This window comes from Alligator mississippiensis, chromosome 1, assembly GCF_030867095.1.
Source record: "Alligator mississippiensis isolate rAllMis1 chromosome 1, rAllMis1, whole genome shotgun sequence".
NCBI classification, from domain to species: Eukaryota; Metazoa; Chordata; order Crocodylia; family Alligatoridae; genus Alligator; species Alligator mississippiensis.
In genome coordinates, this window is record NC_081824.1 from 108,890,596 (window position 1) to 108,905,472 (window position 14,877).

General features: G+C 39.1%; 1 protein-coding gene across 1 annotated transcript in view; it reads left to right on the top strand.

Moving 5' to 3' along the window:
• LOC102567042 (synaptonemal complex protein 1) overlaps positions 1-13,731 on the top strand; it is a 32,539-nt gene extending 18,808 nt beyond the window's left edge. Inside the window, exons 6-11 of the mRNA XM_059733477.1 lie at positions 839-1,023; positions 1,875-2,029; positions 4,391-4,553; positions 6,833-6,991; positions 10,176-10,343; positions 12,178-13,731. Coding sequence (XP_059589460.1) covers positions 839-1,023; positions 1,875-2,029; positions 4,391-4,553; positions 6,833-6,991; positions 10,176-10,343; positions 12,178-12,402 — 1,055 coding nt within the window. The 3' untranslated portion in view covers positions 12,403-13,731. The remainder of the gene's footprint in view (positions 1-838; positions 1,024-1,874; positions 2,030-4,390; positions 4,554-6,832; positions 6,992-10,175; positions 10,344-12,177) is intronic.
• Positions 13,732-14,877: the final 1,146 nt, after the last annotated feature.

Sequence of the window (14,877 nt, forward strand, 5' to 3'; positions counted from 1 at the left end):
GTCTCATGTCCAATCTTGTATTTTGTAATTTTTTTTCAGTGATTGTTGATAAATTTAATGGAAATAATATTACAATTTAGTTTTCTTCTTCTTGATTTTTTAGCATAGCAATCAGGGATTTTTTCAAACGTGGAGTATGTCTGGCAACTATTAAGAAAATGACATTGTAGTATTATGCAAATGTAACTTTGCCCTTTCACCATCTCGACTAGAATTCATCATAATTTTCAATATAAATATATTTCAAGCTAATACATTTATTAAAGTTACTTAAAAGGGAGCATCACAGAGAATCATTTAAATATACCTATGCAGATGAATACATAAAGATTCTGATAACAAATGAAGAAGCTATGTGCTTTTCTCTCATTTTCCCTTCCATGTAACAATTTAAAATTGCTCATCTTAAAAAATGGGAATATAATTAATATTGTGCATTATTAGCATCCATGTTCATTGTCTTCTCTGTTGGTTACAGAATAATGCTTGAACATGGGTAACTGTGAATGAAGAAAGTTTGCAAGAGACAATTGTAAGGAGTCAGGAAGAGTAAAAAACATACAGAGGGTATCACAGAGGAGTAAAACTATTTAATTCATAAAAACTTACTTATGCTAGGACAGTCCTGTCCTGCATTTAGAAGAGAGTCTTAATTAATTTGATCAAATAAAAAATTGGCTGATATATTAGATAAAATGATACATTATTAATCTTCCTAACTGGTGTCAAAAGATTTAAAAGTTTAGCAAAATCTTGACCTATTTATGTGGGAAAAAGTTGAAATTATTAAAAGCACCCCTTAATCACTTTATTACTTAATCACTTTATCACTCATTAGAACTTCATTCTAAAGAAAAGCAGGCTTTAGTAGAAGAGATCGTACAACTGAAGAAAAGGAAAGAACAGGCATATAGAGAAACATCTGACAAAGAAATGGAGATACTTCGTGCTAAGCAGGAGTTGGAACAGCAAGAGACCAACCTGAGTAACAGTGAACAGAAAGTCCTTGCAATACAGTCAAAGGTATGGTGTCTGGTGTTCACTGATGAATAATCAGCATCTTTTGTGAGGATTGAATTTTATTTGAGGCAGGAATAGAAATCAGTGTTCTATTTACTATTACTGACAGTAGCTAGAATTCAGTGGATTAGGAAATAATTTTTTTTATTATCATCATAACTTTTAGCTTATATTTCTGTTGAGCTATTTGTAAGTAAAATCTTGTTATAATAGGCAGAAAAATAAGAATAAGAGACAAAAAAAGAAGGCAAATACATTAATACAAGCATTTCTATCATCACTAATACTCATTTACAGTTACTAGTTACAGCTTATACAGTTACTACATAAACTGCAGTCAAACAAGTGCTTATACACATTAACAGTCCAAATAGCCCTGCTGATTTCAATAAGACTACTCGTGCTTAAAATTACTGGCATGTTTAAGTGTATGCAGGTCACAGCTGCCCCTTTCATATTATTTTGCTGTTTTTTCAGGATTCAGGTATATATGGTTACTTCAAATAGTTTCTCATTTTTCAAATACTTCTATTAGATGTAGTAAACTCAAGTCCCAACCATATACTTAGGATTATATTTAGATCTTTTGCCATCAAAAGCATGGTCTCCTACCACTTGGGCTTTATGTATCTAGTCTAGTTTCAAATATAAATATGATAAGCCCAACATTTATTCAGAATACTAGCCAGTTTAACAGTAGCCGAGTTAGTTTGAACCAGATTAATTATTGGAACTACTTGATGGTTGATGTAGTATATTTTACTCGCTGTTTTAAAAATAAACATAATATATGCCTTGATTTCAGTATTCATTCTGTGGCAATTTTGTTTCTTTTTATGCATTTGGACACCAAGTTGAAGCAGCGGTCAGAGCAGCAGAAGGCAGTGGAGGTGCAGCTTTCTGAAACGAGAATAGAACTTTTGAAATTGCAAACTGCAGTGCATGAAATGGAGGACAAAATACTTAAAAAAACAGCAGTGATACATGACCAGATCACACATAATATCAGGTATTAGCTAAGTTATTTGGAAGGTTTTGAGAGAATGGTTGGGATTTGGCATTTACTAACTCATTCAGCTTCAGTTTACCAGTTTCACTTTTCATTATGGTTGAATTCACTTTAAGTTGGCATCCATTTTTTTTGTAACAGATCCCATGGAATCATAATGTGTTGATGTCAGTTCTTGCCCATTTGCCAAAAGATATTACACTCCTTTGGTTTTTCAGGAGAAAGACAAAAGACAAGGAGAAAATAGAAGCCTGGCTTTCCTTAACAGTGGCAGTCCCTCCAGTGAGATTGATTAACGCAAATAGGGCAATGTAGGAGAGCTTGTACTACAGCTCCCTGTATACAGTCTAATAGACAGACTTAGTCACCATGGTTAACAATTGGGCATTCTTCAGGAGCTTTCTTCCTTTAAAAAAGACAGTACTTTTGACAAAGTGGAAAATATTTTTAAAGGATTCTATCATTTGGTTGATAGAATCTTTTATGCAAGACTACAAAGCTACCCTTATGATGGGCTTAATATTGTCATACAGTATTAAACTTCTGAAAGAGAAGATCTCGAATGTAAAATACCACAAGTTTTATTCTTTAAGTAAAGAATGTTTTAGGTGTTTGCCTTCATTTAGAATTATAATACACAAAATAGCTTATGTGATACAAAATATGTTTGAAGGGGTGTTTTTGCCACTTAGTTGATAAAGAATTCTGTTATATTTGTAGTAGCAATATTTCCCAGCATTGGGGATATGAGCCATTTAATATGCTTAGATACGCAGATCAGCATCTTCTAAATGAATCGAGTCCAAACAGCTCCAGCCCAGCTTGTTTTGTCCCATGTATGGTGCAAACCAACCTTTTTGTTGTCTAGAATGTGATGCAGCTTCAGAGTGCTGAGTTCTGATTTTTACATCCTGGACAGTCAGCTCTTGTCATGGCTAAGGGCTTCAGTTTGGTTGTGTTCAAATGCTGCAGGGATCATATTTCTTCACTGCTGGTCTCTCTTCTCTGTTCTTTCTGTCTTATCACAAAGCAAACTTCAGGCAGAAAGAATAGGATCCCTGCTAGTCCCAACAGTGCATCACAGCTGACTGGCCCATGGCCAACCTATAATGTTACAGTCAATTCCCTGTTTTTGTTCTGGATGACCCTCCTGCACTCCAACAGGTATCAAGTTTTCTGTAACCAGTCTCTTTGCTGCTACCCCATCCCTAACTGCTCATAGCTTTCTGTAAAGGGAAAGCTCTACACTGTCCACATAATTGTTCATTTCTAATGCCCCTCTCACTTCAGCATCTAGAACTGACTGCATCTGGAGATTGAATTATTACTGGGGACAGGCCAGTGTACTCTCAGATCTTTATTCCGTGTCACCAGCAGAAGAACAGCCATAAATCATATGCCTCTGAGACTGACCAGAAAGACGTTGATATAGCTTAACATGAAACAAATCCCACTTATACTACAAAAACAAATAGAAGGATCAGGGGAGGAGGAGTGAACTTTTTGCTCTGAATTGAATAGTTCAGTGCTTGAGAGAATAAGCAGGAAGGGCAGAAAGCTACGGATGTGCCTAGGATGCAAGTAGTAGAGGAAAAATACAATGTACCCTCCAGCTGCTTTTTTGTTTTTCTGGTGTTAGGCAACAGCTGCTTAACTGTCTGCTATACCCTTGCTGCTCTACACCAGTTGAGGTTCATAAAGTAGTAAGATCTGGCCCTAAAATATTGAATCAAAATTATTTTTAAGATTGATACTACAAATGTACACATCTTCACACTTGTAGAACTTTCACACGGTAGCATGCTCTTTGGTTTTCTTATATATGGTCAATGTCTGTAATACTTTTCAATTTTTTTAATTTAGAAATAATTCTATAACTTTAGTGTCCTAGGAATTTTTAAATGGTGTCATATATATTTAAATATTTGAGTCTTGCTAATTTCCTTGCTCTCTCTGTTTTGAGAGAAAAAGAATGCGTGCGTGTATGTGCATTATGAAGTAATTCTCCATTGTTACTGCAGGGTACCTCCTACGAGCAAGATGTGCCTTGCTAGTGAGTCAACCCCGTTTTTAGAATTTATCGTTATTTAATAGGCATAGATAGATTTTGATAATAGAACTCAACAAGTTCATTTGTTTTTTTGACAGATGTTGCATATACTGTTTATGAAAAATGCTGGATTTTGATTAAATTATTCAGAGCATTTGAGAAATCTGCTTGAAATGTCCTATCTTTAAGACCTGACCAGTTTTTTGTAATATTGTAATGTGCATAATTTTTAAAAAGCATATGGCTTGTTAGTAATGCTCAGATAGATTTTTAAAAAATAATAATAAGCCTTTCTCTCTCTCTTTGATTAGAGGTGAGATAAGTTTTCTTCATCAGCAAGTGCAAGAGAAAGAGCTACTGGCAGAGCAGGATCATTTCTTAAGAAACAAAATGATGGGTGATTATGCATCCTTGACCAAAGAAAATACTATGCTGAGATCCCAGCTCTTGGAGCTAAAAAAACAACTGGACATAGTAAGGATAGGATACGGAAAGAGCAGTACATCCCACATAAAATTAAAATTTAAGAGATAAGTTAAAGTTTTAATAAAATTCATAAAGTTAAGATTTAGGAGATTACATAGACTGAACTAACCTGATGGTGCTTTTCCAATGCATTATGTTAAAAATACATATTTTTGCCATGCAGTAATGTTCAGACTTTACTAAGTTCATGTTTATTGTTTGCAACTCGGTAGGACATCTGATCCAAATTAAATGGTATCTGTAAACTTCTGAAGGTAAATAAATGGTCAGTTAAATTCTTTCTTCCTTTCTATTTCTGGAGGGACAAAACATTCATTGTTTTGAAATGCAGGCACATAATTATGCAATTCCCTCATTTTTATTTAAATATTCAGACTCTTGTTGAATCTTCCTGATACTTGGAGTTGGTATCTTTTTTGTACTTTAATGATGATAGCAGATCAGAAAATTTGTATATCAGAGTCTGTTGGTGTGCATCCTTGGCATCATCATTCACAGAGGCACAAATGTCATTGCAACCACAGTTGTCTCTAAGTTGCCCATGACAGTAAAAGTGAATCAGTCTGTGTCTGCATAGTGCCCTTCAGTACATTTTCCAAACCTAGCCTTTCATGGCTGAATAGAATTGATTCCCCTTTTTCATCTTTATTTTTTTCATTAAACATATTTTTTTGATTGAAAACATATTTTTTCTGAAGGTTTTGAACCACAGCTGCTTAAAATGAAGAATACAAAGGCTTTAAACATGATGCTGATTTCAGAATTTGGTTTGGCATTGAAGGCTCTAGGCTAAGAGGCACTCAGACTATGCAAGTGTTCTTAAATGTGGTCACAGACTAAAGACATTGTTTAGTTTTATGGGATAACTCCAACTACTCCAGGAGCTAGAAGAGCCAAGTTCTGGCAGATTTTCTCAGCAGACAGTCTGTTTCCAATCATGAATGGTATCTTCAGACTGATAAGTGAACAGTATGGAAACCCCATTATAAATGTGTTCACCACCAAAAAGAACACATAGTAATTCTATTTGGTTTGATTTAGTTGTTTTGGTCCAGTAGGGCCAGAGTCCAAAATATTTTTGTATACCATGAGCTTAGGCTCACATCTAATATACAGAGTGATATAGGAAGCTGAAAAGGGACTTTTGATCTTGATAGCTCCTATTTGACCAAGGACATTCTGAATTAACAGACCTCTAACAAAAGTAATTTTGGCTTGCTATGCACCTGCTGACTAGATGTAGTATCAAAACACAATCTGTACCTTATACGCAGGGCAGATGGCTGACTGGTTGAGTTCTGTTGATAGGCTGTTCTTTCCAGTAACAAGAAATCACACTGCAAAATAAACCTTATTCCTCAGGATTTTCAGTTTGGGTAGTTAACCACAACCTTGATCAATTGGGTGTTCCTGTTCCCCAAATCCTTAATTTCCATTCAGGATCTGAAGCTTCCAGGACTGTTACTTAATTCAGCAAAAGTCAAACTTTCCTTCAAGATGGACTTTTTTTTGTCTTTTCTTTCCATAACCCTATCCTTTTCCAGAGTGAGGAAACTTCATGGTTACATTTTTCTTGAAGAAGATAAAGCTGTTTAGATAATCCTGCCTTTTCCTTGATGTTTTTACTATGTCTAATAGATGAGACATTTCTTCCTGGAGAATATTTAAATGAATTATTGCATGTATATCAATAATGTATTGTATAGCTGATACATTTGTTCCTCCAAATACTAAAGCTCATTGACCTAGAGCCCAGAATTCTTCATTTGCCTGCTCCAGAAATATGAATATATCTGAGATCTGCAAAGAAGCCACTTGGAGTAATTCCGTAACTTTTGTTGAACATGTTTTCTTCGACCTGGTCACAAGATCAAATGACAAATTTAGAAGGGCAGTATTACAGCCATTGTTTAGTTAGTGGACTACCCAATCCAATGTGAAGATGGGGTGCTGCTTGCAAACAACTAATAGAGTAGTCCCTAGCCCATGTCACTATCAATGGGAGATTAGCTTATTTTTTATTAGGTATTAAAATGGATTAGAAGTATTTATTTGAAGTGTTTTCTTTTATCAGTTTTTTTGCAAGAGGGTTTGCTGTTTAAGTCTTCATGGAAGTTCATTGTCTTGGTGTTGATCCTTAGCATAGCACATTTCATTGTGGACATGTGCACATTCAATCCACAGCTGAAAGATACTAAGCTTTTGAGAATGAATTAATTGTGTTTTAGTAGATATTAATGAAGCTATGTTTTTACAATGCATTTCAGGAGAGAGCACTCAGGGAAGAAAGCTATACATCACATTCTTCCAGCATTACTCAGCTTCTAACCATGAAGGACCATGAAGAGGATCTACAGCGTGAAATCAAGAGACACCAAGAGCTTTTGATGAAAGAAAAGAACAACTTCCAAGACCTTATGGAAAAGGTAGTCTGTAACTAAACTGATTTTCTAAATGCATCTTCATTATTCGAAGATGAGGGATGATTCTTATCTGTAAAATTCTTTTGTTAAGAAGTATGTGGTGGAGCACCACTTGGGGATGTGGCAAGCTCTGGGGGAGCTTGGTGACTGAGCAGCAGGGAGAACCCTCCCCAGGAACCATATTAAGGGGGAAGGTGGGTGCCGGGGCACTCGGGGTGCTCTGCCACTAAGAACTGGGGCACGCAGGAGACAGGTGAGTGGCCTGGCGAGCGGCCATCTTAAGCCTCAGGCCAGCTGGGCTGGAGGCAGCAGTTGCTGCCTGGTGCTGAGGAACGCACATCTCCCAGTGGAGCTGCTGCTCCACAGACGGTACAGAGGTAAGGGCAGGAGCGATGAGGTGGGTTGGAGGTTCCTAGTCCCAGGCATGACCTAAAACTGCACCCTGCCGTGAAAGGGAGGCCTGGTGGTCCTGCCTGTGGTGGGGCAGGGCCAGCAAATGCCAGGTGCAAGGACAATCATGGTGAAAGGCTGTTCAGGGCACTTTAATAACCCCTGCTCCCACCATCTGGTGGATTACTACTAACATCGGAGAGAGCTGGTCCAGGTATGTCCATGTGGGACACCTGAGCCTGTTGGGGTGCAAGGCCCAAAGTGGGTAGTGGGGCCAGGCATGGCTATGGCCACCTGAGCCCGTGTGGGGTGTAAGACCCTGGAGAGTGAGCGGTTTGGGCCAGGCAAACCAAAGAGTGGCACCTGAGCCTGCAGGGGTGTTCTACACCAGGCCTCAGAGAAGGGGGTGGAGGATGTGGCTTAGTGGAGGCGGATGTGCAGAGTGGGGTGCAGAGGGGTACCTGAAGGCCTGCAGAGGGGTACCTGAAGGCGTGCACAAGAGGGGCCATGGTGAGGCCCTGGAGAGAGGAGTGAGTAGAGAGAGGTATTTGGGATGCCCTGCAAGTAAGGGGCCTGAGCTGAGATAAGGCCCTGCGAGAAAGGGGCGTGAGCTGCGTCCCTGTGAGCAGGGCACTTGAGTATAGATCCTGCTAACAGGGGACCTAGTTAGGTCCAGGTAAGCCTTCAGGCACCTGAGGCCAATTGGGGGATGGCAGAGGAGGAGAGATGAACAATGGGGTGAGTCATGAGCCCCTTGATTGAGAGCAGCTGGGTGAGTGACCTGGCAAGAGACTAGAGTCAGACCAGTGTTTTGCAAACCGTCCAGAGCTCATTCAGATGAGGGTGGTGGGAGATGCTCAAAAGGCTGTGTGATTGTTGGCTGGGGAGGGAAGGGAACCAAGCCTGAGGACCCTCCGGGTGAGGGCAGGGTGAGTGTGGCCCCAGGGAAAGGGAGAAAGTTTGAGTGAGGCCTAGCAAGGGAAGTATGAAAGAGACAGGGTGAGAGCCGGTGGAGTGAGAGAGGCCTCAATGAGAGGGAGGTGGTACAAGTGTGGCCCATGATAGTGCAGAACGCAAGAGGCCTAACGTTGTGCCGAGTTGGACCTGGCCTCAGGCCAGAGCAAAGCACAGCTGTTAGAAACATCTGCTAGGCTTTGGATGCAGTACAGGGGTGGTTGGAGCTGTATACATAGGCCCAGGAGAACAGGGCATTCAGTGGGCAGCCTCCTGCCTAATTAAGACCTTAATTACTTAATAACAAGGCATGGCAGGCGAGATAGGTGGGTGGCATGCCCAGAGGCAGTGGAAGACCAGCACTGTGGCTGGCTAGGGACCTCCCACATTTGTAACAAAGTTGTGTTAACAAGATTATTTTCATTTACTTCAAAAGCTCATAGTGGTCTGTTTATCTTATTGAAGACAGACTCCATTGTAATTTCTTTTTCAGTATCTGGAACTGCTGACCATGAATCAGAAATGTGCTGGTGTTTTCAATTTGGTGTAATTTTATTTACTGTTCAGTGGTCATGGACCTCTAGACCACATTCTCTCTCTTTTACAGTCAAAGGTTTTCCCATTGGAGTACTCTCTTTCTGCCTTAGTCTCTTGTTCTGGGGTCATCATGTAGCATCACTGTTTCCTGTTTCACTTTAACCCCTACTCTCATTGTACTGACCCTATCAGGTCAGAATATGCAGACTCCAACAGAGATACTACCAGTTGGTTTGGTTTTGTTGTTCACCCAGTTTAGTGCTCTGCCATGAAGTAGAAGCATTTTTTCTTGCCCTCTGAACTTTAGTTTCTTGTGTGCTAACATAATAATGCTGTAGATTACCTGACCTATGTCACCAGCCCACAAATAATTAATACAATACCAAACACTCATTCAGGACCATTCCCTAAGGGCACAGTTTACTAACACAGGTATAAAACGGTAGACAAAATATCTACACAATAAAGTTCTTCTGCCCATCTTAATTTCCAGGAGCTTTTATTTCTTGCTGCTAAAAAGATGACACCTCTTTCTCCTCAATTCTCCAGCTGCAGGGACTGCAGGAGATTGTCTTTCTTCTGCTGATCAATCTGAGCTCTCTACACAGATGGCACCCTTCACAGATGAGTCAACCAAACAGGGATGGCTGGCTCTAACCCTCTAGAGGGTTTTGGGTTTTTTGTTTTGTTTGTTGATTACAGGTTGTTTTGCTATTAATTTGCAAATAAACCCACTGTTGATTGCCAATGTAACTGCTGTACATAAAAATAACTGAAATTGGAAAATAGTTCAGCATTCTCATGTCACAGGCAAGCAGGGTACCAACAAAAGTGATGGGTCTTCTGGGTAGGAGTAAAGAGGCAGTGAGTTGCTGTTACTGAACACTCCTATTGATAGTGCTCTTAAATGTTATCACAGACAGAAAGTGCTGATGGTGGCTGTTTTGGATAGGGATATATGAAAAAAATGGCTGCTTTATAATCCAGAAGTGAGGAAAAGAAGACCAAAGTTCAATTCCTGAATATAGATAAGTTATCCCAGAAAGATCCCAAGCTTGAATGTCTTTACATTATTTAAAATTGACTTTTAAATAAACAGAATATGAGGAAAGTGGCATAATCTCCGGTGTTCAAAAAGCTTGCATGATAGGAAGATTTTTTTTGCTTTATATAAACTGTCAATTGTATTTCAGATTGATTCAAGCTTGTGGGTGGGGTTGTATGTCTATATAGAATATAATTACTGACCACTATTTAATATAGTTAAACCTACATCTTTGCGTCTTGTTTTGGCTTGTTCTCGCAGATTCATATTTTGGAAACAGGAAGAACATCTCTTGACTTAAGTATTGCAACAATGAATAGTCGAACAGCTGAACTGAAGGGTATGCTGGCTAAAGAGGAACAAGACAATATTGAACTGCAAAGAGATAAAGCTTTATTGATTGATCTTGTATCTAATTTACAAAACCAGGTAAATTACTTTATTTAATTTATGCAATGAAGTTAGAACCCGTTCCAAATGTTATTGAAATAAATGGGAATGTTATGATCTGATCCAGCATACCCTTACTGTAGGTTTCCTGGGTTTCTGTGATGCCCTGGCCACCATTCAGACTTTCCTTTTCATTCAAAGCTCCAATGGAGAGTAGACTTGGAAGCACCCCCTTCCACCCCTTTCCAGATGCATTCTCCCTTAAGTACAGAGAAGGTGAATCTAGTAATAGGATTGTATCACATACACAATAATCATTATTTATCATCTGTATTGCTTCAGTGACCAGGACCCCAGTATGCTAGATACTGTGCAAACCTGAACTAAAAGAAAGCCTGTCCCAAGGAGCTTACAGTCTAAAGAACTGCTTAGTTACTGTTGTTTGTTGTATCCTGACACACAGATATTTTATGTTATCTTGTGTATTTTAATTTGCAAAACTGTGATAATTATTAAGTATACTTTGGATACAAATATATATGAGAAATTGCAAATGGTAACTTTACAAAGTGTACTTTATTTTCATTTTGAAGATGTTAACAAATTAACATCAAGTAGATATTAAAAATTTAACTTAAATGCAAACTAATAAAGAACTTTTAATGTGAGGAAGTGAATGACTAGTACTGTGTGCAAAAGCAAGATATCCTGATGTCTTCCACCTTCATAGGTTGAAATAAAAACTGTCCAGTATCACCCTGGCATTTCCCATCCATGTCTGTAACTAGAAAGCCCTTATCTCTCAAAATTGACAAATCTAATTTTTTTACACTAGATGAACTTCCACATTCATTGTGAGTTGCCGTTTTTCTCATGATGTCACTTCAGATATGTGCTGTAGGTTTATTTAATGCATGATCATATAGCCTAGATAACTGAAAATCTGTGCCAAAATGCTGTCCATTCTGAGACTACCTGCTTGTGATGGGTATGAGTCATGTACCACAGTTCTGTCTCATTATACAGCAGGAAATTAATGAGAGTTGAGCGCACTCAGCAGGCACAGACAGAAATGCAGCTCCCAGACCTAATTCATGGAGCTTTACAGAAGGCACCATAAGTTAGACTGATCTTCCTGACTCAACACACATCAGCTGTTGGGTTGGGAGGGTGGGTGAGTGATTGAGCTTTAATTTAGAGCCCATCCAGGGAGAGAAGGTGCATCGGGGGAGTGCAGAGTGGGGGCTCCAATCTACCTGCTACACCCTCCAGCACCAGCTGGGCAACCCCCAGAATGAACTCTCTTCACTCCCTTCCCCCCTCCCATTCTGAAAACAGCAACAGGAACAGAGCTGGGCTACATCTGCTGAGCTCTGTTTCCGGCACATGCAGACAGAAGTTAATGAAGGCACTTCACATGGGAGTGCCTTCATCTCAGGGTTCAGATTGTGGCAGGATTGGGCCCTTTTAAAGTGCTCAGCAACCACGCACTTGTGCGGTCACAGCTGTAGAGGTATTTCAGGGGCCAGATTGGGCAAAAATTGTCACTTTGGCGCCTAGCACATCTTGCAGTGCCATGCCCTTAATTTCAGCAGAAAGGATGTAAGGTTGATAACATAAAACAAGTAAAGGTTGTAAACCACTTAAGGTTTTCACTAAATTGAATGTTATGACTTCAGTATGCATGTCATTAGGAGATTTAAAAAAAATCTTGTGATTATATATGAAATATTTCTAATAAAACTACATATTTGCATTTGATTACTGTATGTCTTTAAAAACTGCAACCTAAAAATGCACACATGCAGGTTTCATCAGAATTTAGAAATTGAAATAATTTAGTTTTATTCCATTTGACCATTTTTTGTTTCAGCTTACGTTTCCCTCATTACAGCTTGTTGGGAGGGAGAGTAAACTTTCTCAAGCCTCAGCTATGATGCTGCAGCTTGATGAGAATATTTCAGCATTGAAAAGGAAGCATGAGTTACATCAGTCTCTTCAGTCAGAAAAGTGGCAGGAAATCTCCAAAATGGCAAGTTCGATGAGGAAACTCACAAAATCTGTGACGGATGTAGCTGAAATCATGGGGAAATATTAGGCTGTGTGATGTGATCAGTAGATGTTATTCTTTGGATAGAAAATCGAGCACTTTACTACAAAATGAATTAATTTCAGCAGGGTATCCATTTTTACAATCACATTTGTTTCCAACACAATTTCAGGATTTTAACATAAAAGGAGAATATTCATATGTAAATAAGCTGTTTCTTTTTCACTATTTTTGATGCCACCAGAAATATTATAAACAATATCAATTTGTTTTCTCAAATGTATTAGAAAATCTAATAAATGTAAGTCTGGTAACATTGTGATATTATATAGGTTCTTTTTACACAATCATGAATAAGGTATCTTAGATGGAAAAATAATTAATCTTGAAGACTTCATTAACAAATCAATTTGCTGTATTGAAAGAAAGCAAATTTAGATCTAAGATATAGGCCTAGAATGGATGTTTAATTCTGCTCTGCAAAGTGTGTGACTAAGCTTTTCAAAGATGTAGTTCAGAGGGACATTAGATGCACAGAGAGTATAGATGTCTAGTTTTCATTTAAACAGAAATAACTTTGAGAGAATCTCCACCCTTCATTTTAAATAAGATGTATTAATTGTACTCTAGTCAGTGAAAAAATTATAGAAAGAAAGAGAGTAATATTTCTGCTGTTTCACAGAGTTAGGGTCATATCCTGTCATTAGTGTACTTGATTTTTTTTTAATGCAAAATACCCATCAGCTTAAAAGTTATTTTTGTACAGACCTACTCCAAGTAAGATGTCTCTATCTCTGCATATCTGTTTAAAAAGATATGAAACACAGAAATCCATTCTTTTCACAACCACTACTGCTTTCACCTTTTCATAAATAGTAGACTCTGTAACCCAAAGAAATGTACAAATCTCAAAGGGACAGGATTGCTGGGAAAACTTATTCATAATTTAATATTTTACAATAATTCAAACTCAAAAGTAAAAGCATATGCATATTAAAGCAAACCTTTTCTAACATGTATATAAAATAAAGCTGCCTTAGGCAGATCTGATGCTTTAAAGTTTTGCCCTAAAAAAGAAAAAAGAAAAGCTGAGTTGTAGTATGTGAGAGCATTAAATGAGAAAAGTATGAGTTGTAAATCTTGTTGGTCTAATAAAAGATATCATCTCTAGTACAAGTCCTGATTGCCTTTTCCCCTAGACCAATACGGCTACAACGTGGATAGCTGAGCTGTAGTATGGAATCTGTACTTTCCAGTGTTCAGAATTGTTTTCCAATAAACAGTCATTTTTCCTACTTGTAAATGGTTGCTTCAGATTACGTTGTACAACTGTTTTCTTTCATTCTTTTTTTCTTAATTAAAGAAATTAAAATGAAACGTTTCATACTGTGTAGACCCACAAGCAAGGGTCTAATATTTCCCTTGCCTGAAGTTACCTTTTTGTCACTTTCATGTTGTACTTAAGCCTCTGACAAGGCCAGGGGGAGCTGAGAGCACTCAGTACCCAGATCTTACACTGTAAGATCCTATGACAAGGAACAATCTAACAAATATATATAATTAACAGGCAACCATACATGTGACATTGATAAAAAAAATTATAGGAACATAGGAAAGTAGAGTTGGAAGGGACTTCACAAAGTCATCTAGTCCAGCACCCCGATCAAAGCAGGATGAGAGCTGAATTTTAGATATGAAGGTTTGTTTAAACTGCAGATATAAGGGAGGTGGTGATCTCCCCCAAATCCCACTGGTCCCCCCTGATGAGTTTGTACATGGCCACCAGATCCGCTATCAGCCTTCTCTTGTGGAGGCTGAATAGGTTCAGGCCCTTTAGCCTGTCTTCGTAGGGCCTGCCCCTCTGCCCCTTGACCATGCGAGTGGCCCTCCTCTGGACCCTCTCAATGCTAGCCACATCTCTCTTGAAGTGCAGCACCCAGAACTGGACGCAGTACTCCAACTGTGGCCTGACCAATGCCACATGGGGGGGGAAGGATCACATCCCTGGACCTGCTTGAGATGCATCTGCAGATGCATGACAATGTGCAGCTAGCCTTACTGACCACTTCCTCGCATTGGTGGCTCATGTTCATCCTGGAGTCAACAATGGCTCCAAGATCCCTTTCTGCCACCCTGTTGACAAGAAGGGTGTTCCCCAGCCTATAGGTTTGTTGCTGGGTCCTTCTCTCTAGCAGCAGCACTTTGCACTAGTCTGCGTTGAATTCCATCCTATTCTCATCCGCCCACCTCTGTAACCAGTCTAGATCTAGCTGGATTCTGTCCCTCCCCTCCAGCGTGCCCACCTCGCCCCACAACTTGGTGTCATCAGTGAATTTGGACAGCGTGCATTCCACACCCACATCCAGATCACTGATAAAGATGTTGAACAGTGTAGGCCCCAGGACCGAGCCCTGGGGAACTCCACTGCCCACATCCCTCCAGGTCGAAAATGACCTGTCCACCACCACTCTCATGGGTGCGACCATCTAGCCAGTTTGCCACCCATCTGACTGTGTAGGCATC